This window comes from Phyllosticta capitalensis, assembly GCF_038381095.1.
Source record: "Phyllosticta capitalensis strain CBS 128856 chromosome Unknown BKA78scaffold_7, whole genome shotgun sequence".
Lineage (NCBI taxonomy): Eukaryota > Fungi > Ascomycota > Dothideomycetes > Botryosphaeriales > Phyllostictaceae > Phyllosticta > Phyllosticta capitalensis.
The window spans coordinates 698,255-725,592 of record NW_027117445.1 but is presented as its reverse complement, the minus strand read 5'-3'; the positions used below and the strand labels follow the sequence as shown (position 1 = coordinate 725,592).

Genomic DNA, 27,338 nt, shown 5'->3' with positions numbered 1-27,338 from the left:
GGTGTTTGCGCAGTGGTGGTCGTCGAGGAGGCGGCGTGGATGTGGGCGTCGTCGCTCTCGCCGTCATGGTGTTTGATCGGCGCTTGCGAAACCCTTTGCGTTTGATGAGCAGAAGCGCGAGCCGACCTGGAGTTGGATAGACCCGGAGCTTTCCGTGGGGAGGACGAGAGCGCACGCATCGCCAGCGCGGCGTCGCGGGAGACGCGTGAAGTCCGCATGTGGAGAGGGAGAGGGAGGTGAGCGGTAGAGGAAGAGGCAGAGAGATGATGGTGCAAAGTGAATCAGCAAACGATGATAGGACGGCGTGCATGAATGGTCCCTGACATGGGGTGCAGCTGCCCCAAGCTTTTTGGTTCGTGCTGGACCTTCTTGGCGTACGCAACGCGGCTCCTCTGTACCATTCCTGATCCACGCCTCAGGTACCGAACCACAACCTCAAACCTCGACGACAATGCCTCTTCAGCCGACTGACATCCCATCCTTCGCCGCAACCCAGCTCTCCCTTCTCGATGCCGAGCTCGAAGCCGAACGCGCCGAGACCGCTCTCCTTACCTCTGCACACCCGCCTCAAACGCTCGCGCGCGCCGGCCTCGCTATCGTCAACCTGACCATCGCGTCCCAACGGACCGGCCTGGGCGGCAAAACCGTGCTTGACCTTGAGCAAGATTCGGCCGTCAAGGGCGCTAGCGGCGAGCTGCCCCAGCATGGCATCCGTGTTGGCGACATTGTAGGCCTGGCCGAGCAGCCGGCGGGGAGCGCGCGCAAAAAGGACAAGAGCGACAAGAAGGAGCGGGGCGTCGAGGGCGTCGTGCTAAAGGTGTCGAGAAGCTCCGTATCGGTGGCATTGGACAAAGAGGACGTCGAAATTCCTGGCGGACGGCTCTGGCTGTGGGTTCCCTGCTGCTGTCTTGCGAGGCTTGCGGGAGGATTCCAATACTGATGGCTGTGGCAGAGTCAAGCTCGCCAATGATGTCACGTACAAGAGGTGTGTCCACTCTACAATTGCCTAATTTGTGCGAGGCGCATCTGACGGACCCAAGAATGTCGCAAACAATGACTCGGCTGCAAAAATTCACAGAGAGTGAATACAGTCCTTTCATTCGTGCTCTGTTTGGCTTGTCGTCGCTGGCTCCGCTCCCTTCCGATCTGCCAAGCCCCGATTGGATCGATGCGACCCTGAACGACAGCCAAAAAGACGCCATCAGGTTTGCCCTGGGCGCACGGGAGCTAGCCCTGATCCACGGGCCGCCAGGCACGGGTAAGACGCACACGCTGATTGAGCTTATACTCCAAATGTTGAGGCAGGGGATGCGGCTTCTCGTGTGCGGACCGAGCAATATCTCGGTCGACAATATTGTGGAGAGACTGGCGCCTCATAAAGTGCCCATTATTCGCCTGGGGCACCCGGCTCGGCTCCTACCGAGCGTCGTGAATCACTCGCTCGATGTGCTCACGCGTACCTCGGACGCGGCCGAGATTGTTCAAGACATTCGCAAGGAAATGGATCAGAAGCAAGCCAGCATCCGCAAGACTAGGAACGGGCGGGAGCGCAAGGCAATCTACGCAGAGATGAAGGATCTCAGAAAGGACTTTCGGGAGAGAGAGAAGCGGTGCGTTGACGAACTGGTGCGGGGCAGCAAGGTTGTGCTGGCGACGCTCCATGGCGCCGGGGGGTTCCATCTAAAGGAGCAGCAGTTTGATGCGGTGATTATTGACGAAGCCAGCCAGGCCCTAGAGGCTCAATGCTGGGTGCCGCTGCTGTCGGCCAAAAAGGTAGTGTTGGCAGGCGATCACCTGCAGCTGCCGCCGACGATTAAGTCTCTGAATACCAAATCGAAAAAGAAGAACAAGGGGGCCGACTCCAACAAGGAGAGCTCGGCCTTGTCGCTGGAGCAGACGCTCTTTGACCGCCTGCTGGCCTTGCACGGGCCGTCGATCAAACGCATGCTCACGACTCAGTACCGCATGCACGAGACGATCATGGCGTTTCCCTCGCAGGAACTGTACGAGTCGAAGCTTGTTGCGGCCGAGTCAGTCAAGGCGCGGCTGCTGTGCTATCTGCCCTATGAGGTTCAGGAGACTGACGACACGCGGGAACCATTAGTGTTTTGGGACACGCAGGGGGGCGATTTCCCCGAAAGGACGGACGACGAGAGCTCGCTGCTGGGCGACAGCAAGAGCAACGACATGGAGGCGGCGCTCGTGGGCTTGCACATCAGCAAACTGATCGAAGCGGGCGTGCGAGAAGAGGACATTGCCGTCGTGACGCCGTACAACGGGCAGCTTGCAGTACTGTCGCAGATGGTCAAGACGCGGTACCCGGGACTGGAGCTGGGAAGCGTGGACGGGTTCCAGGGGCGGGAAAAGGAAGCAGTCGTGGTAAGCCTTGTGAGGAGCAACGCGGATAACGAGGTAGGATTCTTGAGCGAGAGGCGGCGGCTCAACGGTAAGGCTTTATTCACTACTACAATAGGGGGGCCGAGGTTTGAGGGCTGACTGTGACGCTGTAACAGTGGCCATGACTCGGCCAAAGCGACACCTTTGCGTGGTGGGAGACTCGGAGAGCGTGTAAGTGGCCCAGCAAGTGCATCAGACTTGACGCGATTCCTTGCAGCACGGCTGACGGTCGACGTTTCAATCAGTGGCAGGGGCGGCAAGTTTCTGAAGCGGTGGATGGAGTTTCTGCAGGAGAACGGGGACCTGCGGTATCCTGACGTGGACGAAGTGTGTGCATTCTCGAGCTAGACCTAGCGACGGAGCTTTGTCCTGGTGGGTAATGTATACGACGGTTGTGGGTGTCGACTGTGGGATGGGGAGCGTGGCACCGCGCACATGGGTTGTGGCCCTGGGCCGGGGCGGCGGGATCTTCCCTCATTTCCTTCGCGACTGCGAGGTGCAACGGCCCAGCGCTGCACCGCTTCACCCATGTTACTTAAGCTACCCACACCTACCATGTCCGCCGGCGGACCTCTCAAACGCCTTCAGGTCGTTTCTTCTTCTTCTTCGTCTTCTCTCTTTAACTCCCACTAGCCTCGCCCGATTCGACATCGCTCTTTTGACTCGCGCGGCTTCTCTTCTTTTTTTTTTTTGCTTCTTCTCCTTCTCTTCTACTACCTTGCCTTTTGGTGAGACGGCGGCATAAACCTCCTCAGACGCCCACGCCCGTGCTAGTCCGCCCTGGAGCGCATCACCATGGGCATTTCTACCCAAGCCCTGCCTCTGCATTGCCAGTAAAGCCAACAAACAGCGTCTGCCCCGACCATTGACCCGCCGCCCGCCTGCCGTTCCAGCCATGGCTGACGCACCTGTCGACCGCTCCGCCGCCCCCGTCCCTGCTGCAAAGCCGCCTGCACATCGCCCGAGTTGGAAGGCCGAAGCTATTCGTCGTGGCCATTTGAGATTTAATGGCCCCTCTCCGCTCGACGACGACTTTGACCTTGACCAGGACTGCGACGAGGGCCCTCCGCACAAGAAGCGCTTTACCGACCCCAACTCTTTCTTCAAGGACCCCGCCGCCCCTGCTCGTCGCCTGCTGCACAAGGGCCCCCAAGCCTCCATTGCCTCCACTCTACGCCCCAGCAGCCGGAATGATCTGCGCTCCTCGACCGACGTCCGCGACCCCAGCATAATGCAGAGCAGCGACTGGTCTTCGAAGCTCACCCCCAATCGCTCTGCTTCTTTTCTAGCTTCATCCTTTTCCGCCTCTCATTCCGCTTCCCACTCGGCCTCTCATTCGGCCTCTGTTGGCACCGTGACCAAAAGGAATACCAAACGTGGTTCCATATCGACCGCTTTCAAAAAGATCTTTGGTGGGAGAAAAAGGCAGAATGAAAAAACCGGGTCTCAATCACCGTCTCCTGGCGGTCATTATCACCACCAAAGTGTAATTGTTCCACTCTGCAAATTACCCCATGTGTACTTACGTAGCTCAGGAGCCACTTGGCCGCAAAATATCGCCTCCTAGGCCCATCGTACACCAACGGATTGGCTCCCAGGACTCGCGTCGTTCTCAGTCGTTCTCTGCACACAATTCGTCACGCGCAACGCCTGTCTCCCACCTTCCTTTTCCCATGAACGTCAACGCGCCGCCTCTGGAAGATGGCAGTCAATCGAGCTTGGGCAAACCGCCACCCACTGTCCACCGCCGCCGCGCAACCCTCCCAAGCGTTGTCATGAATTCGACCGACGCAACCACGTTGTCTGCCATCTGGAGCGAATCGCAATCTCGAACAGGACCTGACGACCAAAGCGTCCGAGATGACATTGGGATGGCCTATTCTGGTTCTCCCAGATCATCCAAGAGAACATCACGCCGAAGGTCTCGCAGTGTGAGCGCAATTGATGACCTGAGGCTCTTGCATGACGCCACCACAAGCAATCGTCAGAGTGGCCAAAGCTTCCAAAGCAGCAACTGGCACAAGCACATGAGCTCGAGCCCGGAACCGTCAAAGTTCACACCAGCACGAGAATTTAGATTTCCCCCACGAGTCGATTCTCGCTATCCAAGCAATGAAACGCCGCGACAAACTGCGCATGTCTCAAGCTTGAATGGGGAAGAAATCCGTGCCTTTGACTTTGGGCCGTTCCATCCAAGTGGTCCAGGGACCCCCCGGACCGGACCGCAGACTCCCTCTGCCAGAGCCGAGTTCGGCCTTGGCTCTGAACCACCACCAACAACTATTGATGATCGTGTGGAGCGACTGGAGACTAATATGCGCTACTTTGATCAGTCGTTGCGCCATTTGAGAGGTCGCAATAATCGCCAGACCATCATCCTGGAAAACTCACCTACCAGGCGCCCGAGCTCGTCGTCGCGGGCGGAGCAGCTCTCTGATTCGTCCGCACGGAGACCCTCTGGTCCCTTTTCAGAGAATCACACCAACTCGCCCATCACACCCGCCACGTCATATCCTTCTCATTCACAAAACCCAAGTGTTAGTGTCCATGAGTTTCCTGTGCTGGCCACGTACCCTAGCATGGCAACCATGAGCAGCGCGCCGACCATGGTCGCGACCGCGCACGGCTTACCGCAAACATCTTACTCATATACTGACGAGGGACTTGCTTCGCTTTACTCTTTACTTTATCAAGAGAGGACAGCTCGCCAAGATCTTGAGATGCAGGTGGAGCAGCTCCGTCGCGAGATGGAGGAACTGAAGCTTCGAGCCGATCGACGCTTCTCCCGTGTCTACCAGGCTCCGGTGCGCGTTCAAACCAATGGCGTCACAAAGCAGACACAGGTAACATACTCGACGACATCCAGCGCTCACACCACGTCCAACGTTTACAATTACACCTCGTACCCTGGTGCCCAGAATGCATACGCGACCTCGAGTCCAAACATCCTCCTGACGTCTACTCCAGCCAGCAATGTCACATCTCTGAACGGCTCCAACGTGCCGTCGACGCACGTCTCGGTTCACTTTGATCCAGACAGCGAAGCCGAAGTAAAGCATCTGCGCTACTCGGCAATTTCGTTGGACGACCCGAATCGAGCAGCCCGCAAATCGCACTTCAGCTTCGACAGCGAGCAAGAGTCGACCAGCTGTGGCAACGGCAGCAGCATCAGTCCGGCGCGTGGCGGCCCTGTCGGTGGCGAGGAACTGACTATATTGAGCGACATTCCGATTCCGTCGTTTGAGCCAGAAGACAGAAGTCCCGTGGATGGCTACACGACGCCGTATGAGACGCCGTACGAAAGCCCTGTTCTGGAGAAGCAGTCGGACGAGTCACGCTTGTCCAAGATCGGCGTCAAAATGTTTTGATGAGCCGTTGCTTTCCACGAGCGAGGGCAGAAACCAAAATGCGAGAAGATGTGACGGTTACTGCGCGTAATGGCTTTTGGCACGCTGGCGGTAATGATTTTTTACGACAGGCGTCTGTTGCTGCTGTCTCTTCTCGCACATAATTCCCCTCGTTGATCTTTCTTCATCTCATCTTCCTTTCTGATTTTGATTCGTTGTTTCACATAGTTTGACTGAAAGATACCCTTCTTGATCTCTTGCGTAATCTCATTGAGGGAGGTGTGAAGAAGGATGGTGGAAGAAGTCATAAAAGTCAGAGTAAGGAAGAGGAGACGGGAGACGTGGGAGGTGCCGTAGTATGATTTGTGTACTATACATATGTAGTAATTCGCTTCAAGGGTTTGCTGTCACTTGCTCTCCAAACCACATGTGTGTTGTAAACGATTCGTTTCTGCTCGTCAACGTCGTGATGTCATTGGTCTTCGAGTCTTAACTCCATCATGCCGTTACCTCTCCATGCCCTTTTGACTGCTTATCAGCCTCTGTCATCGTCATACCTCGAGTCCCCTTCCAGATCTGCATTGCCTGTCCACCCACAGACCACGCATCCAACCCACCTCACCGAATACTCCTGACCAACTCCCTCAAATCACCACCCTCAACCCACGCCTCTCCCGGCCCACCACCGCTGCCGCCCGCGCCCGCCCCTCCCACGCTCCCACCGCCCGCCTGAACACCCCAGCCCTCGCCCAACTCGGCCACGACCCTGGCCGGGCGCCCGCCGACGACCGAATTGCTCGGCACGACCATGTTGGCGGGCACGACGGCGTGCGGCAGCACCTTGACATTATCTCTTATAATGCAAAAGGGCTCGAGCACGGCGCCCGCGCCGACGTGCACGTGCGAGCTGATGCTCGCCGCGCTGATGCGGCAGCCGGGGCCGATGAAGACGTTGTCGCCGATCTTCATGGGGTAGTGCGACAGGGTGCCGCGGCTGAGGCGCGAGGGCGGCCGGATGGTCGTGCCTGGCGAGATGATGGTGCAGCGGCCGATGCTGATGGCGTTGCTGTGCTGCGAGGACGAGGGCGCGCTGCTGCTGCTTCCCGAGGGGGTTTGCGAGGATGACGACTTGAGGCGGTGCAGGTCGCCCCGCAGGACCACGTCGGATTGGATGACCGTTTTGCCGCCCAGTGTTATGTTTGCTGTGCCGCTGATGTGGGCGCGGCGCGAGACTTTGTTGCCGGAGTCCTGAGAGGGTGTTAGTGGGTTTTTTTTTTTGGTGTGGTGTGGGCGAGGGTGGGCCAGAGGTTGACTTATTGACAAGAATTGACCGGCTTTGGAACTCGAGATGGACGTAGCCAATTGCTTGGGAGTGAACGAAACGAGCAGCATATGACTTTTTACAAGAGGATTTGGACTTGATGAAAGAAGAAGAGGAGCAACTGTAGCCCGGCAGAGCCAAGCATAATCGCAAATAAACAGAAAATCCCTCGGCAAAACCAAGAGACAGAGCGCAAGAACAACAAAAAGGTGTATTGGAGACACTCCCGGGGCAACTGCTCCCTGCACAGTCATGACATACCGTCTCGATGTACTCGCCCTTGGCGACCTTGCGCGTCGCGCTTGGACGCGAGGACATTTTGTGGGAGAGAAGACTTCTTCCAGTATATGTAGAGCAGTGCTTGGCAGGGCGGAAGAGGTGATTGAGTGTCGTGGTATTTGACTCGATTTTTCTGTGTTTTCCTGGCTCCTCAGATGTGGTTGTTGTTCTGGTGTTTGTCGTGGTACCCAAGTCGTTGACAGGCACGTGGCGAACCGAGGGTTTGGGTCAGTCACGTGAGCCTTTTTGGAAGACGGGTCTTTCACTGGAACATTTCGAGAGTCAATTCGAAGAGGCCCTTGAACAGCTAAATTGAGTAATCCGGATATGAATGTCTCGCTGCTAAGAATACTGCTCAAGGCTCAGGGATTCAGTGGTCCAGCTGCTTAGCTAATTCGCGTCCGCTCGGCCCTATCCCCAAGCTGGACCTCACCCCATCTTTCGTGCCGCCCAAAAATGTTCCTATCAACGGATCGACCCGTTACGCGTCGACACCGATTCATGGATGATGGAACGACGCCAATTGCAGTCGACGAGCACAATCTCCCAAGCTGACGGCGCAACAAAAGCATCACTCAAGCCGTAGCTTTGCCTATCAGAGTATCAGTGCCGTTCGCACAAGCTTCGACGGCCGTCGCGTACGAGTAAGACTGTCGACTTTGCTTTTGTCAGGACGATGCTTTTGAGGCCGATCAATATGCGCCTCTCGCCAGCGCCGCGCTGTGATTGACCGCGTCGTGCAAGGGTGTTTGTTGTACGGCTGGCGGCACCTGGCATACGCAGACGATAAGCGGCGGACGGCACCACCATCCTCTTTCGTGATCAGCTTGACGCATGAACCAGAGCCAAACAAGAATGTAGTTCGTGTTGAGTCTTTTGTCTTGCGCCGCTTGTCATGATTATACGCGCTCGTCTTCTTCGGCCTTCTACAGCGCGAGGCTACCGGTACCATGGAATCCAAAGCCCCCGCCTACCAGAGCGATGAGCGGCTCGCGACTTCTCATCCCGTCAGTTATGATGACGTCGATGTATTTGGCGACGAGGGAAACCACCAGGTGTGTAGGCATATTGAGAAAGATTCGCCCTTCCCGCGAACACGATTGTCATCCTCAGTGGAAGTCAAACGTCGCGCTGACAATGTCCAGATCGTCTACAAGACACTGTCATGGCGAATGGTGGCAGTCTTGATGATTTGCGAAATCGTCTCCAATGGCATGCTCTCACTACCGTCCTCGCTCGCCGTCGTAGGCATCGTACCAGGACTCATCCTCATCATCTTCCTGGGCGTCTTTGCGACTTACACGGCATGGGTTCTCGTGCAGTTCAAACTGCGCCACCCGGACGTCCACAACATGGGCGATGCGGGATACATCCTATTTGGACCCATTGGACGTGAGGTGCTGGCCTTTGGCACCGTCCTCTTCGCCATCTTTGCGACGGGCAGCCAGCTGTTGGCGGGGGAGATTGCGCTGGCGACGCTGTCCGACAACAAGCTGTGCGCGATGCTCTACTCCGGCATTTTTGCCATGGCGATCCTCGTCTTCAGCTTCCCGCGCACCTTTTCCAATCTCTCACACCTCTCCATCGCCGCCTGTCTGTCCATCCTGATTGCCGGTCTGGTAGGCATGATAGGGGCAGGCGCGCATCCAACGCCGAACCGCGGTGTCGACGCGGCCAAGTCGTCCAACTTTTATGCCGCCTTTGTGTCCATCACCAATCCCGTCTTTGCCTACGCTGGCCATTTCATGTTCTTCACGCTCATTTCGGAGATGCGTCGGCCGCAAGACGCCATGAAGGCGGCCTACTGCCTCCAAGGCTTCGCGACGACCTTCTACGTCATCTTCGCAGCCGTCGTGTACGCATACGCCGGCAACGACGTGGCAAGCCCTTCGTTCTCCAGCCTCGAGATCAAATGGCAAAAGGCGGCGTACGGCATCGCGCTGCCCAACTTCCTGATAGCCGGGGCGCTGTACTCGCACACGGCGAGCAAGCTCTTCTTCGTGCGGCTGTTCCGGCGCAGCGAGCACCTGCACTCGCACACGGTGGTGGGCTGGACCGTGTGGACGGGCCTCATCGTCGTGTCCAACGGGCTGGCGTTCGTGCTCGCCGTCGGCGTGCCCATCTTCAACTACCTGCTCGGCCTCGTCGCCAGCCTGTTTGCCGCGTGGTACACGTACGGCGTCGCGGGCTTCTTTTGGCTGCACGACGCGTTCCACGACTTTGACGGCTTCCGCACGTGGAGGAAGCGCTGGCCGGAAACCACGCTCGCCGTCCTGACGATTGCCGCCGGCGCCTTCATCTGCATCGCCGGCACCTATGTCAATATCAGGGGTATCATCGAGGCGTACAACGATGGCACCGTGTCGGGAGCTTTCAGCTGTTAATGATGAAACGTACTCAGGGGTAATTACTATATTATGTGCATTTCCTCTGGTCTAGTGAGTGGTCAAAGGCGACAACGACTGAGCGCGCGTGCTCTATCCACTGACGGGGGCGGACCATGCACCCAATCCCATATTCTATCCCATCCCATCCCAATATGCAAACGAAAGCGCCAATGTCCATGCATCCCAATACTTTTCCTCCCATTTCCACGCTGCAAATGCAAATCAAAATCGAAACAAATCCAAAAAAAAAAAAAAAAAATTCCAAACAAATCCAACACCTTCTCCACACTTCTTCTACCACGTCTTCCGGCGTGGCGGTCCGTCCCCGGGCCTCAGCAGCCCCACATTCTTCCCCACACGCAACGCATCCAGCTCGTCATAGCTCTTGCGCCGCGAGACAATGTTGCGCTTCTCCTCGCGCAACAGGCTCCACAGCTCGGCGCACCAGCCGGGGAAGGCGAGCCAGCTCGACGGCCCGTCGAACAGGTAGTCGATGAGCGGGTCCAGGGTGGCCATCATGGCGGGCAGCTCGCGCAGCAGCAGCGGCGCGAGCAGCAGGTACAGCACGTTGATGCTGAAGAGCCATTCGGCGGGGCCGGTGTTGTTGTTGCTGCTGCCGCCGTGGGAGTAGTCGTGTTGGTAGTGGTGGTGGTAGGCATGTTGGTATGGCGATTGGTAATGAAGTTGTTGTTGTGGCAATGAGTGGCTGCCGGATATGTGCGATGACGACAGCGCTGTGGGGTAGCAGATGTTGCTGTCGACACCACCTCCTACTCCGCCAGCCGCGTAGCCGAAGCTGCTGTGCGACGCACCCCCGCCGCTGCCGCCGGCGAACGCGGCCGTGGTGGCGGCGAGGATGTGGATGGATGCGAGGGCGCGGGTCGAGAGGGGCAGTAATAATGCTGTCGTGGTACTGCAATTGAGGACACTTGCGTTAGCTGAGAGTCGCTGGCTGAACGGCAAGTAAAGCGAGAACTGCTGGGTCGAATTACTTACTTCATAGTGGGAGGGCGTTTGGAGTTGCTTTTTTTGCCCGAATTACGACTCGTGAACTACGTTGCTGAAGATGTCGGCAGATGGATGGTAGGCGTGTGGTGCATGCGAACGCGCAAAGCGATTGTCGTCCAATTGGTCTCTGAATGGTCGCGAGGCTAGAGAGGCATATCCGTCGTGTGCGTTGCGTATACTGTTTTCATGTCCGCCGGGGACTACGCATGCTGGTAACAAAATGCTCCGCGGGAGGGAAGAAGAACGCGAAAAAAGATGTAGAACCAGAGACGAGACGGCTTCGACTACAAAAGCAGACAAACGAAGCAGCAACTGCAAAATGACGCAAGAGGTGGGGTGGCTGGATCTGGTGCCTGGCAATGGTGTTGGAGTAGTTTTTTTCCCCTCGGATTTGGATGTGTAGGTTGTAGGAGGACGCGAGCGAGGATTGGGCTGGATGGAGTGGTCAACCAAAAAAACCCACCCCTCAATATACATACCCAATCCGAACCGGGATGGCAGATAGGCACGGCGGCGCGGGGCGGGACACGGCGGGAACTTAACGCTCACGACGACGCCCAGGGCCGGCCGCAGCGCAAACTACGAGCCAGTCCAGTTCCGAACGGGAAGCACGGGAAGGGTTTAAGGTACAACCTACGTACCAGGGGTCAGGAGCGAGGGCGACGGCGACGACGACGGCGCAAGAATCCTCGGGTCTGACAGGCGACAGACTGCGGTCGAACTGCTGCGCGTCGTGTGTTCTCTCACCTCACAATCTTTTTTTTACAGCATTTGTGCCGCCAGCCGATGTAGCCACGGCCGGGATGGCATCCCAGCGAGAGGGGTTTAAAAGTCAAAAGTACCGCAGGCAGGGTTGTCATGCCATGTTCTTGCATTCCTGCGCCCAACCGAACAACGTACCGGTACTTCACCGCGCTCTGGGCTGCCGAATGCGGCAATTCGTCTTGCTTCTTCGCTATCTGCCATCTGCGCTCCTCCCGCCGCCGCTGCTGCTTGTGGACTGGCCGTATCTATCTTCTTGACCGGCGGCAGACCGAGGCGGATTGGATTGGATAGGACCGGTCTCAATGGTTGCTCCATCTTGGGCTGGGTGAAGCGAGCGAGCGAGCGAGCTTGACGCGGTGCCATGTTTCCACCTCACCTCGCGCCTTGCACCATCATCGGCGGTACGTACCTCAGCATCGACGCTTGCTGCGGCCCTCGGCGAATAGTTTGCTGCGTGGCGTTTCTGCAGGCCAGCGTAATCGTGTCTTGGCCAGTCGCATGCTCGGATTCGGGTCCGTGGTGATGGACAATCTGTGGATGATGGATGTCACATCAGCAGCCAGCAGATCATCATTCAGCCAGCAGCCAACGATTGAGGCGTTCGGTAGGCTTGCGGCTATGCGACGTAGCAGTAGTAGCATTAGCAGCAGGAGTTCGGCATCAATCGTCGGTGGCACAAGCTATTCTAAGCTGATGCATTCGAGACCGGTAGACGAACGAGAGCCGCCGACGACGACCGGTAACTATCTGCACCATCATTGCACTGACGGCAAGCGCACCACGACCGAGACAATTGCGCTTCTCGAGTCTCGACTCAACTTCACCATGACAAGCAGACTGCCGGACTGGCGGCATCGCACGGCGCCCGGGGCAACCAGGAACCAAGCCGACTCTCACCACACTGCCTCCACCATTTCTCTTCTCTTCGGAGACTTCTCGCACTCGGCTACCGTGCATTCCACGCACAACTAAGCTTCCAGTCCCAAGCAGGCAGCGCCAAAGTCCGCTTCATCCGGCGTCTTGTGCCCTCTTTGTCCGCTCAGCCATTGACGCGAGATGACGCCGTCGAGTCGCGTGCTTGAACCACAAGCGCGTTTTTGTTGGCGAGAGCGATATCGATGGGCTTGCAGAAGCACAAGTGGTGGTGCCTGCCTGTTTGTCTGCCTGCTGTACTTGGACAAGTCGCTGTACATCCAGCGTACGCGCAAGAAGCTTTGGGGTGCGACACTAACCGATGGCCCTAGCAGAATGGAATGCTGCGTGCTGCTCCTCTGCCGCTGCGACCGGCCTGTCTGAAACGTGGGGACGCGAAGTAGCTTTCCCCATATTGGACAAGCTGCAAGCAAGGGAGGAGAACCGCGGTGTGCAGCTCTATCCCGCGCTGACCGCATCTTGAATCGAGATTTTCCTGCGACGCGTTGGGGTAAAGACGTGAAGTTACCACGCATGCGGGTGGTGAGGAGAGAGTCTGATGAGGGTAGACGGCTCATCGCAAGCTGACTTTGATTGGACGTTATAGACAGATCTTGTCTGGGGAACTAGCCGTGTCACTTGAAAGTCACGGGGTGCCCAGAGAGCATCATCTCCATCCGGGCGGATATTGGTCAGACGGACTTCCGTCGGCTCCGTCACCACCGAGACACCTTCCTCCTCTTCACGACGACCACAAGAACAAACTAGAGCGATTTAAGAAGAGGATACAGCAGCAAATTGAGCAAAAATTTGAGCAGTGAACTCAGGAGCAAATCAAGTAGCAAATCAGGGATTAAACCAAGCAGCGAATCAAGCAGTGAGTCGAGCAGCTAATCAAGCAGTAAATCAGGTACAAAGCAGCAGGTAAGTAGTACGCCTACCAGCAGACTCTGTGGGAGCAGCGACTTGGCTCACACATTCTCAAATTGCGTCCATACTCATAACCTGCACCAATCCTGCGCCATTCTATTTCCCTAGGAATGAAGTTTCCCCGACCGAATGCGATTATTGCTTTCTTCGCGCCACCTGGTCGACCGTCTTCCGCTCCTTCGTCAATGCTCGTCCGGTGCTGTCGTGGCATTGGTCAGCGATGCCCACATAATCAACTACCAAGTTAGACGCCGACAATGCGGCGGAGAGGAAGATTCCACCCCGCCGTAACAATCGACAAGTGCGGGGCAGCCATGACAAAGACGAATCCGGGGAAAGCTGCCCTCCAACGCGTGGATTGGTCACTCCGTCCGCGGACCTGAGACCCTGCAGGCGCCTCTTGTAACACAGGCAGAGGATAACATGCGCGGCAGATTGACCAATCACTCGACCCAGTCACAAGAAATGCTGCGAGAGGGGCAACCATCGCCGACGTCCATCGCAACATTTTCTAAGGAGACGAGATGCACTGCTGGCCTCATGTCCGCCGTAAAGGAGTGGTTGCGCACTCGATCTCGTCGCTTGCCTAAAACGGGTTTACGGCGAGCAGTGCAGCAGTGGTAGCTGCCATGTCTGCCACTTGCGAAACCGAAACCGACGTAGACGGACGGGCTCCGATTTTGCCTGGCTGAGCAATTAGTTGATTATGAGAGCACTCGCTCTCAATTAGCTGATTGTAAAGCTCGGCTTCGGCGCAACGACTGGGACGTGCGAGTAACAAACACTGTTGTTGTACAGCGGTGCGTGCGGTGGCACAGAGAGCACTGTACCTGTATATAAAACGCGACTTTTATCTCATCGCAAGAGCTGGGAGCATCAGTTCGTTCCAATCTTCAAGCAGCAGTTCAATTCAGACTTCCTTGAACCAAAAATGGCACCAATCAACAACCCCGTCCTGCCCCTGGGCTCAACCATTCTCGTCACTGGCGTCAACGGCTTCGTCGCTGCTATCCTGGCCGACGTGCTGCTCTCGCACGGCTACAACGTGCGCGGCAGCGTGCGCGACACGTCCAAGAACGCATGGATAACGTCGCTCTTTGAGCAAAAATACGGCAGTGGGCGCTTCGAGCTGGCCCATGTCCCGGACATTGTGGTCGAAGGCGCCTTCGACAAGGCAATGGAGGGCGTTGCGGGCGTGGCCCACGTCGCCGCCATCCTGAGCCACGAGCCCGACGCGACCAAGGTGGTTCCGCCGTCGCTGACCTCGATGATGAACATCTTGGAGAGCGCGGCCAAAACCCCCTCGATCAAGCGCTTCGTCTTGACGTCGACGGCCATGACGGCGCGCGCCCTCGACATGCACGACCCCGTCGTCTTGACGCAGGACTCGTGGAATTACGACAGCCTGGTGAATGCGTGGATGCCGCCGCCGTTTGAGATGGGCCGTGGCCTTGAGGTGTATGCGGCGGCCAAGGTGGCGAGCGAGAAGGCCATGTGGAAGTTTGCCGAGGAGCGCAAGCCGGGCTTTGTGTGCAATTCAGGTGTGTGGCTTGGACAGTTTGACTTATTGAATGGTCACAATGGCTGACTCGAGCAGTGTTGCCCGCGTTGGTGTTTGGCCGTCTGTTGAGCCCGGAGCACCAGGGCACGCCCTCGTCGACTCACTTCGTCACGGCGCTCTTCAAGAGCAACATGGAAGTCATTGGCCCATCGACACAGATGATCAAGACTTGTAAGTAGTCATGCCTCTCACGTGGAGCTGTCGGGGGACCCGCTAACTCCAGTCTCCAGTCAACTACTCCGACAACGAAGACGTGGCGTACATGCACCTCGCCGGGCTCATCCATCCAGACGTCCAAGGCGAGCGCCTGTGGGCCTACGACAAGCCGTGCAACTGGAACGACCTGCTCAGCGTCTTTAAGAAGAATTTCCCCGACCGTCAGTTCATCGACGACATCCAGGGTGTCACCCATGATCCGGCAGAGAACCAGCCTGCGGCGAGGGCGATCCAGCTTTTGAAGGAGTTTGGTCGACCTGGGTTGGCTGATATGGAGCAGAGCATTGTGAAGTACATCCCTCAGTTCGCGTGAGGGGATGAGGAAGGTGAAGCGGATAAGAGCTGGATGGAGCCTGCCTATTTTAGAAGGAGGAGAGCAAATTTCGCTTTCTGTTTTGTCATTGAGGAGCGGATGGAAGGAGCACGTACGTCAGGGTCCAGGCAGTCGCTACCAACTTTGTAATTCAACAGTTTTCTTTGTAGGTACAAGAAGTCTCCACTGACATGATTCTCCACTTCAAAAACAAACAACAACCATCACCTGCTTCTCAAAACTCCCAAAATGGTACTTGTCAAGAACTCGACCGGACACCCTGTCCATCAACCACAGCGACACCAAGTCCGAGACGCCACTGCCAACCCCCAGACAACCAAAATTGCGACGCAACCCCCACCTTTTTGCCCTCGCTCCACGGTGGTCGGTCGATCACCAAAAGAGCAAACCTACATCCCCGTCCCCCTCTACCTCGAGTTACCAAACAAGCGAACCAACATCCCCGTCCCTATCTACCTGGAGGTACCAGACACATACTGCATCAAGACGACCTTTCGCAACATCGTCGGCACACTCCTGTGGAACTTTGGCTTCGCGGCTCTCTACAACCCCCCGAGCACTCACGCAATCGCCAGCGCCGTCGTTGTGGTGATCTTCCTACAGTACCTGGATCGCGTGTGGTGTGCCTATGACGGCAGCAATGGCGCCGAAAGACTGTGTCCTTCAATCAGCCTGTCGCTCGTGTATTTGCATGCGGGGATGCTGCTTCTTCTGTACGCATATCTTGGACAGTTGGTGTAGGAGGAGGAGGGAGTGGGTAACGGCTTGGGAGGTACCTTGCTGAGCGATCAGAAAGGAGGATATTGTCGTTGGGCAATGAGGCAGAGGTTTCGAGGCAAGGCTTGATCTGGTATTGATGGCTGTAGTGCCAGAGAAAAGGGACTGGGGCTGGTCAATCGGGAGGAAGCCTTTTGCGCCGTGGGCGAGGAGAGCAGGCACGCACGAGTCTGAGTCGGTTCGATGCCCGTACATCCATCTTTTGATCTTCAGACTGACACGAAATCAAGGGCAGAAGCAAGCTATATCACTGGGCAATGAACACACACACACACACACACACACACACACACACACACACACACACACACACAGTCGTTCGGGGTCTGTATGCTTGTATTCTGAGTTGTAGGAGTAGCAAAATTAGCAATTTGCTTCAAATCAATCGCCATTCTCATCTTACTCAGCTACCTCTTGTGTTCACCACCTCATCAAGTGAGTGCCACGAGGATGCTTGACCACCGGTCAATGCGCGGCGCGCCTGCCGACTCCTCAGAAACAACACCCATCACTTGTTCTCCGTCTTTGCCCGCGACCGCTGACGACAACTCCCTGTTGTCTGAAGATGTGAGCAGGACAAATCGACAAGGAAGCAGCAGCTCGGTAGAATCCCTACCTTGAGGTGCAGCAACAGTGCTGCCGTCGCCACCACTCTGGCCACGGCTCCTGGCAAAGATGTGCGGGTCGCGTGGCCGGGATGCCGGAGCCTCGTCAACGGGAGCCTGCACTTCCTTGGGCTTATGCTTGGTGCTGTCGATGTCGAATTCGTTTTCAGTGGTCGAGTCTCGAGGTGACATCTGCTGCATTGTCAGAATCGGTGGGTGGTTGAGGGCATTGGCTTTGCTGACCTTGAGACTTTGCGCGCCAATGGGAACTTGTGTGAAGTTGGGGAGAGCAGGTGGATGTTGATGTGATGTTTTGAGGTCGATGTCAAATGTATCTGCCGAACACTGCATGGCCTGGTTGGCAAATGGGAAAGAGGGCTTAAGGGAAGGAACACTGCAAATGGACAAAGCCTCAAGTCCGACTTCACGTCCGCAGCGAGAATCGGGAACACCTCAGTGCCCAAAAGATCCCATTCCAATTCCGTTCTTTTTTAAATCATCTAAACCACCTCCTTAGCCGCCTTCACAAAGGACCGAATCTTGTCCAAATCCTGCTTTCCATCCACCTCAACCCCGCTGCTAACATCAACACCGACAATCCTCTCCTTCAAGCTACCCAAATCCTCTAACACACTCTTCACATTCTCCGGCCCCAAGCCACCAGCCAGCAGAACCCGCAGGGTACCGTCCCTCTCCAGCGTCTCCTTGACACTGGTCAAGTCCAGCGTCTGCCCCGTGCCGCCGGCGCCCGAGTCCAGCAGCGACATGGCGTGGTAGCCGCGGCGCGCGAGGCCCGGCTCGCCCGGCTTGAAGGCGTGGATGACGGGGACGGGGATCAGCGACGCCCACTCGACGGGCTCGGAGCCGTGGAGTTGGACGATGTCGAGGTTGAGCTGCTTCTGCTGCGCCAGCACGTAGTCGAGCGGTTGGTTGCGGAAGACGCCGACGAGCAGCGCGCGCGAGGGGTGCGAGACGTGGTGGGCTGCTGTGTGGGCAAAGTGTTCCGAGGCGGCGTTGGGGATGCTGGAGGAGGAGGTGCTCGTTGAGCTGGCGGCGTTCTGGGACTTGGGTGTGTTGTGCACCACGGCGGAGATTTCGAGAGCCGTCTCTTTGCTTACGCATCGCGTGCGGCCTTCGACGAGGATGATGCCGATGAGGTCGGCGCCGGATTCTATGGCGACCTTGGCAGCCTCTGCGGACCGCGTGCCGCAAATCTTCACGAGCGGTGCGCCCCTGCTGGTGGTCTTGATTGTTTCTTCAGAGCCTCCCAGCAGTTGAGAGATGAAGAGCGCAGTCTCCTTGGCTCTCATCAATGCCTCACCAACGAGGACAGCTCCAACGCCGTTGCTCTTGTATGGCTCAACGTCCTTGGGTCCAGAGATGCCGCTCAGCGCACACACGGTGGTTTCCTTTGGAACGATGCTCATGAGCCTACTAGTGGTCTCCAAATCAACCTCGAAGTTGGTCAAATTACGGTTGTTGACGCCAATGACCTTGGAACCGAGGCCGACGGCAATGTGCATTTCCTCTACAGTGTTCACTTCGACCAGCGGCTCCATTCCAAGAGACTGGGAGTACAGATAGAGCTTCTTGAGAGTGGCTTCGTCAAGCATCTTGACGATAAGGAGGACAGTGTCGGCACCAGCCAACCTGGCCTCCAGGATCTGGTACTCCTCAAAGATGAACTCCTTGCGCAGGATTGCCGGCCGATTTGGCATGCCTTCCAGAGCTTGGCGCACATACTTGAGATCATCCAGGCTTCCCTTGAACCAATCGGGCTCTGTTAGCACTGAAATAACGCTGGCCCCCGCAAGGGCGTACGTGCGCGCCTGGGCGGGGGCGCAGGTGGAAAGGGAAATTATTCCCTTGGAGGGAGATGCTCTCTTGATCTCAGCCATCAAGGACAGAGGATACGGAGACTGCTTAAGGCGGTCGGGGAACGAGACCAACGGAGGGGCAATGTCCATGTCGTAAGCAGCCTGTAGGTCCACGGGCCTTTGCGAAGGAATCTGCTTTTGAGCAGCGACGAGTTCGCGACGGCGAGCGTAAATCTTTTCGAGAATCGAGGTCTTTTTGTCGACCGGGGCAGCGCCATTGGAGCTCAGGGAGCCAGTAGCGGTCGCCTTGGAGATCTTCTCGTTCTCTGCCCAAGTGCCGCCCTGCATCTTCAAGAAGTTTTGCACCATCAGGCGGCCGTCAGCCGTCAAAATACTCTCCGGATGGAATTGTACACCCTCGACCACGTATTCCTTGTGCCTCACACCCATGATGATTCCCTTGCCGCCGTCGGGTCCAGTCGCGATCCAGGAAGAGACCTCCAAGCACTCTGGGAGCGTCGGGTGCGTGCCAGCGAGCGAGTGGTAGCGCGTCACGGGGACGTCCTGGGGAACGTTGGCGTAGACACCTTTGCCGTCGTGCCTCAGAGGAGAGGTCTTGCCGTGGAGAATCTCTCCCGTCACATCAACGCGACCACCAAAGACTTCGTAGATGCATTGCCTGGGCAAATCATGGTTAGCAGTAGCTTGCGCTCTGCCCCAAGCCTTCAGGCACCTACTCTCCCATGCACACACCCAGCACGGGCACCTTTCCCGCAAAGTGCCGGATGGCGTCTCTGCTCACGCCGGAGTCGGTCTCTGGGTGTCCCGGGCCTGGGCTTATGACCAGCTGTGTGGGATTCTTGGCAATGAGGTCGTCGAGGGTGATTTCATCGTTGCGGAAGACGGTAACGTGTGCGCCCTCGAGGACGAGGTATTGGTAGACATTCCAGGTGAAAGAGTCGTAGTTGTCGATAAGCACCAGGTTGCGGGCGGACTCGAGAGGCGGCGAGGCGGCGGGATGGTGGGGAGAATGGTCAATGAGATCGGGGGCACCCATCGTGTCGAATGCGAACGAGGGAACGTCGCGGAGGGTGGTGATGGTGGAGTGTTGTGACGTCTGAGTCAATGGCGGGACTTTTCTTTTGGCAGCAATTGAGAGCCCCGCGGACGGAGCTTCTCCGGGACGGAGTCCGAGAGGAAGCTGAGGCGAGCGAGCTCCCCCGCACTCTTGGACTCGACAACGCCTCTATTAAGGTTTGCCAGGCCAGACTTCCCAGAATTTTCCCCTGCCAACCACAAACGGCTGCGACTTCGGATCATGGCAGACATCATCTCGTACTGCAAAAGATGGGCGTGTGGGGCCCCACGATAGCATCCCCGCTACCCCACAACTGCCGACCTTCTAAGCTCTCGAGATCCCCCGTCGGCGGCCAATGATATATCTGCTACTGCTGCCACATAGCCTTGGGCTGTCGGAGCTTGGTCAGCCCCCGGTTTTCCCCTTTCTAGCGTGTCGTCTCACTTTGTTTTGTTCTTGTTGGGCCAACTGTTGGTCTATGAGCTGCTCCAAACTTCACTTCGTCCCTTCTTGTCCCTTTGCGCTTTCAGCCTGAACCCCAATTCGACTTCAACATTGACGTGGCTAGAGAAAAAGAGCTAGGAGAATGAGCAACCTTCCTTCACAGCAGCGCGCGGCTGTTATTGCGGTACGCCCTTTCTCGCGCCTCTCAGGGTCTCAGGTGGCGTGGATTGTTCCATTGTTCCATCAACTCCACCAGTGCCTGTCGATCCATCATCTGTTCCTGTTTCGGCTGCCAACAACTCATCCATGTCTCTGTCTTACCAACACCACGTTGCTCTCAAACATGTTCGCTTCCGCTGTGCCACAGGGCAAGACTCACTGTACACGTAGGAAAAATCCGACAACCCGCGCTTCGAGATCCAAAATGTACCCCTCCCCGACCTAGGTCCCAACGACGTCCTGGTCCAGCTCGCCGTCACAGGCATCTGCGGGACCGACTTTGCGCTCGCAACCGGGAAACTCGGGCCCACGCGGCGCATCCTGGGGCACGAGGGCATCGGGCGCGTCGTGGCGCTCGGCAGCTCACTAAACAAGGACGACATCCCCATCGGCCAGCGCGTCGGCATCGCATGGATCCGCGACGTCTGCGGGCGCTGCCAGATCTGCCTGCATGCCAACGGATCCGAAAACCCGCGCTGCTTGCGACAGCTGCACTCTGGCCGCAAGTTTGACGGCACCTTTGCGCAGTACACCATCGCCCCGGCGCGCTACTTGATGCCCGTCCCCGAAGGCCTGCCGGACGAGGTGCTCGCCCCGATTCTGTGCGGCGGCATCACTTCGTACAAGGCGCTCAAGAACACAGGTGCAACGCCCGGCGCCTTCATCGCCATCTCCGGGGCTGGCGGCGGCGTAGGAGCCTTGAGCATCCAGTACGCCAAAGCCATGGGCTACCGCGTCATTGCCGTCGACGCTGGCGAGCCCAAGCGTCAGTTCTGTCTGGACTTGGGAGCAGAAGCGTACGTCAACGTGGCCAGCGAGCGCGACGCTGCCGGTGCCGTCAAGGCCGCGACCCAGGGCAAAGGCGCCGCCGCCGTCCTCGTCACGGCTGGCAGCGGCGCCGCGTATAATGCGTCCTTGAACATGCTTGCGCCATTTGGGACGCTCGTTTGCATTGGCATCCCGCCGCCGGACCAGCTCATGAGCTTCCACCCGCTGCAGTTTATCGATTTCGGGTACCGCATCATTGGGAGCTGCACAGGAACGCAGACGGACTTGCTCGAGGCCATTGAGTTTGTCGAGAGGGGCCTCGTCAAGCCCAAGACTCTGCTGGCCAAGCTGGACGACTTGAATCGCATTTGCCGCGAGACGGCGCAGGGGAAGGTGAGTGTCGAAACCTCGCTCGTCCAGAGCGGTTGTGTTGAGGTTGGAGACTGACTTGGATTTCTAGGTCACTGGCAAGTATGTCATCAAGCTATAAGATTGATACTCCCGTGTTGCACAGTTTCACATCAGTACAGTCTTTTCTGTGTTTATGCAACTCTATGCTCTGTATAGTCTAGCGCTTTTTGTCATCATACTACCTGTCCATAGAAGAGGGGCGGCTGCATTCATTGCGAAGCGGGAAGGGGGCCAGCATCATGATAGGCAAGTGGGAGATGGGGAGGATTTAGTCTAACCGTGGAGTATGCAGACGGTTTTCCATTTGTACTCTTCGAATTTCTCCACAGAAGTTCTTCTGCTGCGTCCATTGGTGTTGGCCATGCAAACATCACTTTTAGACATCTCGCTAGGAGTAAGGAGGTGGTACAGATATCTATCCCACCCATATCGCTTCCCATTGGGGGCTGCGCATCACTCCTCGCACACTTCTCTCACGGACAAAAGAATTCGGACACCTAGGTCAAGCTCTTGTAAACCATGATGCTGTACAAGTCAATTTACGTAGCCCTGCCCCTGCCCTGCCTCTCGTACTCGGGTTCCCAGGTTTCTAACCCTCGCCTTCTCTCTGTATCCGTCGGCCCCCGACGCTCCATCTTATCTAAACCCAATCAGCAACCTCTGGCACGACCACCACTTACCTTATATGTACGTTGGCTGTGGCGCCCTTACTGCCGGCGTCCTGCATTCTCCTTTCCCTTTGCGACTTTGTCCAACGCGCCCCACGGCCGCATCCACCACCACAAGATGGGCGTCAGCAGGAACAGCACGACCTGCAGTCGCACGATGTCCAACACCTGCCCCCAGGTCCAGCCGCCCCATCGCCAGACCTCGCTCTGAGAAGACGCGCTCTTATTCTTCTTCCCGGCTGCTGCTCCTTCCCCTTCGCCTCCATCGTCGCTACCGCCGCCGCCCCACGTGTCCCGCACCCGCACGAACCGCTCCACCTCGTCCGTCACCACGCCGTCCAGTCCGGCATCGATGCTCCACCTCATTAGACTCTCCTTGTTGACGGTCCAATCGTAGACGGGGCGGTGCAGCTTGCGGGCCTGGGCGCGGAAGCGCGCGCCGACGGGGCCGACGAGCGAGGGCGCGTACATGTTGAAGGAGATGCCGGGCAGCGAGTGCAGGAACTTGGTCGCGCACGGCAGCGAGAAGGTGATGTAGGTGAGCGGGTAGTGCGGCAGGTATTGCGAGATGGGCGGCAGGTAGTTGGCCTGTTGGATGATGGGTGTGAGTTTGGGGGTTTGGATGGCGAGAGGAGGAGGGACGAAGCTTACGGCCCAGATGCCCAGCACGATGCGCTGGTTCCATGGCTTCCCCGAGGGCGCGGGCGGGACGGACGCGATTTCGGCGGCGATGAGGCGGAAGACGTCGTCGAGGTTGTTGTCGCGCTGTGGGAGAGCGTGGTGAGCATGGCCGCCTCACCCAGCTGTCGAGGCATCTTCCCGCTCTTGCTACAGCTCTGGAGTAACACAAAGCGCAGGTCCAACACACCTTGATGTCCAACAAAACCCACACGTCCTCTGTTCCCTGCGTCGTCAAGTACTCCAACAAATCACGCAAACGCGGCAGCGGCTCATGCGGCTCAGCCACGGTCCGCAGCGTCTCGAGATAACTCCATTCGCAATCGATTATCTTCTCCTTCTTGCCGAAGCAGCGCTGGAGCGAGGGGTCGTGGGACAGGACGACGGCGCCATCCCTGGAGAGGTGGACGTCGGTTTCGAGGGCCTGCGCGCCCGCCTGCACGGCGCCTGCAAATGCCGCCATGCTATTCTCCGGGTAGCGGGCTTTGAAGCCGCGGTGCGCGATGCATTGCGGCACGGCGCGACCATGCTTGTCGCGCTGCGCGAAAGTGAAGTCGGCTTGCGGGCGAGACATCCATCAGCAGAGTGGCGACGTTGGGGCTTTCTACGGTGTGTGGATGTTACGCAAACATGGTGGGCATGGCGGCGGGATGATACATGTAGGTATGCAAGGAGTAGGTGTTGCAGTTGGAGGTGTATGCATGCTCAAGGCGAAACGACCAAAGACGACTAGCTTGGCGGTTGCGTACCAGGAGGAGGAGCCTCAGCCGTCGTCACCCTGTCAGACGACGACGATGACAGCAGCGGCTGTGTTTCCGAAGAAGATTCCATGAGCAATCGATGCCAGCTTGGAAGCGTGATGGTTTCGCCAACCGTCGTCCGCAGGCGCAGCGACGGATACCACCCCTCAGCGAAGCCGTCGAGCATCATGTTGATCTGACGGCGACGTCAGTTTGTCCGAGTCGGTGCTAGTGTCGTGTGCACAGGTCTCTCTGGTCAAGGGCCACGATGCTGCCAGAGCGTCTGCTGGCTCATCACTTTGCTGGCTGGCTGCTGCTGCGTGCTGTGGTGGAGCTCTGCTCGAATCGCGAGTCGCGGACGGGAGTCAAGGAGTTCGCCCGCGCAGCCAGTCGCTGGACTGCGGCTAGCTCCGCGGATGATCCGGTGTCGATACCCGAGGGCCGTTTGGCCTTCCTCTTTTCCGCTGCGGCGCTGCTGGTGAACAGACGAATCGGGAGACATCCATTCCGGGTGAGAGGGGCGAGTCAAGAATCTCGCTGGTGGACGGCATGTTTGGTGCTTGCGGCCGGATCGCTTTGCATGCCTCAATGCGTCGAGCAATCTGATGATTTGTGCGTGGGAGACAGAGCCTTGCACATTCGGAGGAGATCAAATTCCCTGATTGACGGTGTTGGAGCCTCAGGATTCAAGACAAGACAGACTTCCGCTGCGAGTGAAAAAGACGCTTACAAAGACGATCCGAGATCGCTTCTCCTCATTGCTGGTAGCTATGGTAAGACAGAGACAGCGTTTGTGGCGCATGCAGAATTTTATGCATAACAAGAATACTCCGATGCAATCTTCAACAGGCTGTGGTGGCTTTTGTGTTGTTGCACGACACACGAGTCCTGCACGTCCTCAGCACGAACATCACTCCGGGCCATGGACAGCACCTTGCCGACGGCGATAAGACCGTATGGGAGCAGCTGTTTTATAACGGCGTATGTTTCCCTCCTAGTAACCGCGATCGTCACGAGCTGTCTGCGCGCTACGGGCCGATCCTAACTGAATGATGGGACGATCCGTTTCATCGTCCAAATCGCATTGCCCTTTTGGACAGGTCGCGATGCCGACATCGCAATTTCCGTGTACCTCTTCCATGGCACTTTTGGCACCATTGAAATCGTGATTGGGATGTCTTGTATGATGATAGATACGTCCGTGATGTTGCTGGGCCCACGATGCGAGAGGAATGGAATGGCAGAGAGGCAGGAGACGTGGTTCTGCATTGGTGCTGGAAAGGGACAAGCGCAAGCGGAGCAACTAATTAAGAATCCATGGCAGCCAGTTGCAATGATCGAAAAGTAAAGATCCATGGGAACATCCGCGACTGCGCCAAAGTCACGGTCTTCGCTCCCTACCTGCCATTCAACAAGCACATTTCAGGACTCCAGCCAAGTAGCATCTGGGAGCGAAAGGAACCTTCAAGGTCTGGCTTCAGCCTCCTTGCCCTTCTTGTTCTTTTGCTCTGTGCTCAAGCTCTCTCGTCGTCGGATACCGCGCCGACTGGTGAAGACGTCCAAATTAAGACGTCCGTACGCAAAAGTAACAAGAAACTAAAATTTTAGACTTGCACGCAAAAAGTTGACTGCTTCTGGGCCCTGGTCAGCTGCGCAAACGGCAGTTGGATAGCGGTAGGAGCGGGTAGAAGAAAATCATCGGCAACAATATATTCACCGTTAGCCACTGACAACTCCTGCAGATGCTGGAGAATTGTCGCAGCGAATGAGTACCTGAGGCAGGACGGGAGTTGGAATATGGCGCATTCAGCAAACGCGTCCCATCAAGGTCGGTTAGGTTATGGCTCGCGACACGAGGGGCGAAAAGCTTAACTGATAACCCTGTCGGATCTTGGGTTGCGCGGTCCAGGGATGATGAGACAAGATGCCGGAGGTACTTGAAGCCAAGTATATTTCATGCATCGTGAGGGAGCGGGCATCCATGTCTGCCCTCGACACGGAGGGAGACGAAGAAGGAAGAGTGGCTGAAATCCTTGAGCGTCGACGCGAGTAAGTTGCTCAACCACCTACTTGAACTAGGCCTGTGGAAAATGGCAGTTGTCGAGCGCTTCTTGTAGCTTACCAGGAGAAAGATGGGGTCCTTTGTTCCTTATCTTCCTCTCAACATCCTAGTTCAAATCCTCCCGGTCTTGCCCTGTTATATCCGTATATCGACTTCTGAAATGTACTCGGGGAGTCCGACTCGGCTCATGTTCCAATCCTGGCTCAAGAGAGAAAATCGATCGCGGGTGAGCAGGCCAGCCGGCAGCCGTGAGGTCGACGGACGATGATTTCCTTCTTATGAACAGCAGCATAGGGCGTGTTGTGGCCGGGCGTGAAGTTACCGGAGATGATGGCCCCTTATTTTGTGGAGGAGGTCAATTAGGTACGCTTCAAACAGCCACAGTGGTGATCGACAGCAGACGGTAGGCCACGTGGGTTCATGCGATCGGGGACCCGGCTTCACGAGGCCGAGAGTGTTTTGATGGACAAAAGCAATGTTGAAGCATTTGGCATGCGGCTGTGGAGGAGCTCGAGGCGAGGCGCAGAGGGGTAATGTGCGGCTCCGGGGGCGCGTCTGAGTGGCTTTTTTGTACCTGGAGATATCGACGCCATCTGAGGTCCGGTATTAATCTCAAGCGCGGTCGTCATCCAGCAGCGGGTCCATGCACGACAGCTGCGAAGGGGCTGCAAAACCGCGTCGCTGCCAAGTGGAATGGGATAGAAGGAATCTAGAGCCGGGCAAGACCAAGGCGTGCAGGAATCGCGTGGGCGACATGGTGTTGAGCCACGGGCGTCGAGCCATTAACGATGATTCTAAAGAAGTCTGCGCGCGTAAGATACGAGATCTGGGCTGGACGGTGGTGTGCGAGTGGAGCCGGTGAGTATCAGACAAAGCAGACGAGAGGGTACCTGACGTCGCACTAGTGGGAGGAAAAGGTTTTCAGCATGAGGGTGTTTGGTGGAGGGAGAAAAAGCAGACATGAGGAAGTAGATACATGTAGTCGTGATAGTATGTACAGTATAATGTATGCAGTATTTGTTACTGATCGCTTGCTTTGCCATGTTTCCGAGCGGGCGGTTCTCTGCGGCAAGGATGGCCCCTCGAACAGCGCAACTTCACGTGGCGGCCAGGGAGGGCGGGATAAGTTACGGGAAGGCCGGCTCCTGGCTGGTCAGGGCTGGTCGGGGTGCAGCGTGCAGCCTGCGTGCAGATTGTTCCTTTGGGCGCCCACCACCACATGCCACTTCATGCTCCACCGCTACCTTAGCAGACGTGCCTGTGCCTGCCCGTTGGGTTGTTTGACAGCTTTGTAGTCTCTTGGTGAACCCCTTGCCGACCCTTTGTTACATCATGTCCTACTCCAAAAAATTATTCTCCCCCTTTGCACTCAACTTCGCCTCTACAATCTCGTCTCTTTGTTGACCAGACGCTGCTCTCCTCCCCGTTCGCTCCAAACCCCGCGCCCCGTGGTCCACTCCCAATCTCGGCCTCCTAGACAGGGATCTCTCCTTGATCCACCACTTTCTGAATCATTTTGCTTCGTCTTGCGACACTCACCACCCAGCACCAAGTAGGGGTCCCTCCGCTGTCTTCGCGTGCTTCTCTGCCCTACTGCCCGTTGGCCTATCCGCC

The 27,338-nt window shown here is 57.0% G+C and overlaps 13 protein-coding genes across 13 annotated transcripts; 7 read left to right on the top strand and 6 right to left on the bottom strand.

Moving 5' to 3' along the window:
- Nucleotides 1–451: 451 nt before the first annotated feature.
- Nucleotides 452–2,745, top strand: BKA78DRAFT_253477 (P-loop containing nucleoside triphosphate hydrolase protein; the record flags this gene model as incomplete). The annotated part of the gene is made up of 5 exons (XM_066884824.1): nucleotides 452–888; nucleotides 953–985; nucleotides 1,041–2,446; nucleotides 2,514–2,568; nucleotides 2,643–2,745. The coding sequence occupies 5 exons, from the start codon at nucleotides 452–454 to the stop codon at nucleotides 2,743–2,745; spliced, it is 2,034 nt and encodes a 677-aa protein (XP_066742519.1).
- Nucleotides 2,746–2,974: 229 nt separating this feature from the next.
- BKA78DRAFT_381023 (uncharacterized protein) lies at nucleotides 2,975–6,173 on the top strand. The gene is made up of 2 exons (XM_066892987.1): nucleotides 2,975–3,883; nucleotides 3,933–6,173. The coding sequence occupies exons 1-2, from the start codon at nucleotides 3,293–3,295 to the stop codon at nucleotides 5,763–5,765; spliced, it is 2,424 nt and encodes an 807-aa protein (XP_066742518.1). The 5' UTR covers nucleotides 2,975–3,292; the 3' UTR covers nucleotides 5,766–6,173.
- BKA78DRAFT_381022 (trimeric LpxA-like protein) lies at nucleotides 6,174–7,641 on the bottom strand. Its single transcript, XM_066892986.1, has 2 exons — nucleotides 7,327–7,641; nucleotides 6,174–6,992 (listed from the first exon to the last, which is right to left on the bottom strand). The coding sequence occupies exons 1-2, from the start codon at nucleotides 7,381–7,383 to the stop codon at nucleotides 6,363–6,365; spliced, it is 687 nt and encodes a 228-aa protein (XP_066742517.1). The 5' UTR covers nucleotides 7,384–7,641; the 3' UTR covers nucleotides 6,174–6,362.
- A 653-nt stretch (nucleotides 7,642–8,294) lies between these two features.
- BKA78DRAFT_253088 (transmembrane amino acid transporter) lies at nucleotides 8,295–9,728 on the top strand (the record flags this gene model as incomplete). The annotated part of the gene is made up of 2 exons (XM_066884786.1): nucleotides 8,295–8,399; nucleotides 8,490–9,728. 2 exons carry the CDS (start codon nucleotides 8,295–8,297, stop codon nucleotides 9,726–9,728), a joined length of 1,344 nt encoding a protein of 447 aa, XP_066742516.1.
- Nucleotides 9,729–9,972: 244 nt separating this feature from the next.
- Nucleotides 9,973–11,998, bottom strand: BKA78DRAFT_381020 (uncharacterized protein). Its single transcript, XM_066892985.1, has 3 exons — nucleotides 11,640–11,998; nucleotides 11,381–11,460; nucleotides 9,973–10,644 (listed from the first exon to the last, which is right to left on the bottom strand). The coding sequence occupies exons 1-3, from the start codon at nucleotides 11,865–11,867 to the stop codon at nucleotides 10,026–10,028; spliced, it is 927 nt and encodes a 308-aa protein (XP_066742515.1). The 5' UTR covers nucleotides 11,868–11,998; the 3' UTR covers nucleotides 9,973–10,025.
- Nucleotides 11,999–12,113: 115 nt separating this feature from the next.
- BKA78DRAFT_318434 (uncharacterized protein) lies at nucleotides 12,114–13,259 on the bottom strand. The gene has a single exon (XM_066888786.1). The coding sequence runs from the start codon at nucleotides 12,992–12,994 to the stop codon at nucleotides 12,473–12,475; it is 522 nt and encodes a 173-aa protein (XP_066742514.1). The 5' UTR covers nucleotides 12,995–13,259; the 3' UTR covers nucleotides 12,114–12,472.
- A 1,018-nt stretch (nucleotides 13,260–14,277) lies between these two features.
- Nucleotides 14,278–15,637, top strand: BKA78DRAFT_284772 (aldehyde reductase; the record flags this gene model as incomplete). Its single annotated transcript, XM_066885693.1, has 3 exons — nucleotides 14,278–14,887; nucleotides 14,944–15,078; nucleotides 15,138–15,637. 3 exons carry the CDS (start codon nucleotides 14,278–14,280, stop codon nucleotides 15,434–15,436), a joined length of 1,044 nt encoding a protein of 347 aa, XP_066742513.1. The 3' UTR covers nucleotides 15,437–15,637.
- Nucleotides 15,638–15,685: 48 nt separating this feature from the next.
- BKA78DRAFT_297016 (uncharacterized protein) lies at nucleotides 15,686–16,198 on the top strand (the record flags this gene model as incomplete). The annotated part of the gene is made up of 1 exon (XM_066886701.1): nucleotides 15,686–16,198. The coding sequence occupies one exon, from the start codon at nucleotides 15,686–15,688 to the stop codon at nucleotides 16,196–16,198; it is 513 nt and encodes a 170-aa protein (XP_066742512.1).
- A 467-nt stretch (nucleotides 16,199–16,665) lies between these two features.
- BKA78DRAFT_354199 (uncharacterized protein) lies at nucleotides 16,666–17,190 on the bottom strand (the record flags this gene model as incomplete). The annotated part of the gene is made up of 3 exons (XM_066891687.1): nucleotides 16,666–16,793; nucleotides 16,851–17,031; nucleotides 17,083–17,190. The coding sequence occupies 3 exons, from the start codon at nucleotides 17,188–17,190 to the stop codon at nucleotides 16,666–16,668; spliced, it is 417 nt and encodes a 138-aa protein (XP_066742511.1).
- A 149-nt stretch (nucleotides 17,191–17,339) lies between these two features.
- On the bottom strand, nucleotides 17,340–19,713 carry BKA78DRAFT_253237 (anthranilate synthase component 2; the record flags this gene model as incomplete). Its single annotated transcript, XM_066884804.1, has 2 exons — nucleotides 17,340–19,335; nucleotides 19,394–19,713. The coding sequence occupies 2 exons, from the start codon at nucleotides 19,711–19,713 to the stop codon at nucleotides 17,340–17,342; spliced, it is 2,316 nt and encodes a 771-aa protein (XP_066742510.1).
- A 771-nt stretch (nucleotides 19,714–20,484) lies between these two features.
- On the top strand, nucleotides 20,485–21,655 carry BKA78DRAFT_297014 (zinc-binding dehydrogenase; the record flags this gene model as incomplete). Its single annotated transcript, XM_066886700.1, has 3 exons — nucleotides 20,485–20,523; nucleotides 20,569–21,558; nucleotides 21,626–21,655. The coding sequence occupies 3 exons, from the start codon at nucleotides 20,485–20,487 to the stop codon at nucleotides 21,653–21,655; spliced, it is 1,059 nt and encodes a 352-aa protein (XP_066742509.1).
- Nucleotides 21,656–22,541: 886 nt separating this feature from the next.
- Nucleotides 22,542–23,436, bottom strand: BKA78DRAFT_234927 (PLC-like phosphodiesterase; the record flags this gene model as incomplete). The annotated part of the gene is made up of 3 exons (XM_066883833.1): nucleotides 22,542–22,832; nucleotides 22,896–23,009; nucleotides 23,113–23,436. Coding segments are annotated over 3 exons (729 nt in total), but the record flags the coding sequence as incomplete, so codon positions are not given.
- Nucleotides 23,437–23,930: 494 nt separating this feature from the next.
- Nucleotides 23,931–24,482, top strand: BKA78DRAFT_297012 (uncharacterized protein; the record flags this gene model as incomplete). Its single annotated transcript, XM_066886699.1, has 1 exon — nucleotides 23,931–24,482. The coding sequence occupies one exon, from the start codon at nucleotides 23,931–23,933 to the stop codon at nucleotides 24,480–24,482; it is 552 nt and encodes a 183-aa protein (XP_066742507.1).
- Nucleotides 24,483–27,338: the final 2,856 nt, after the last annotated feature.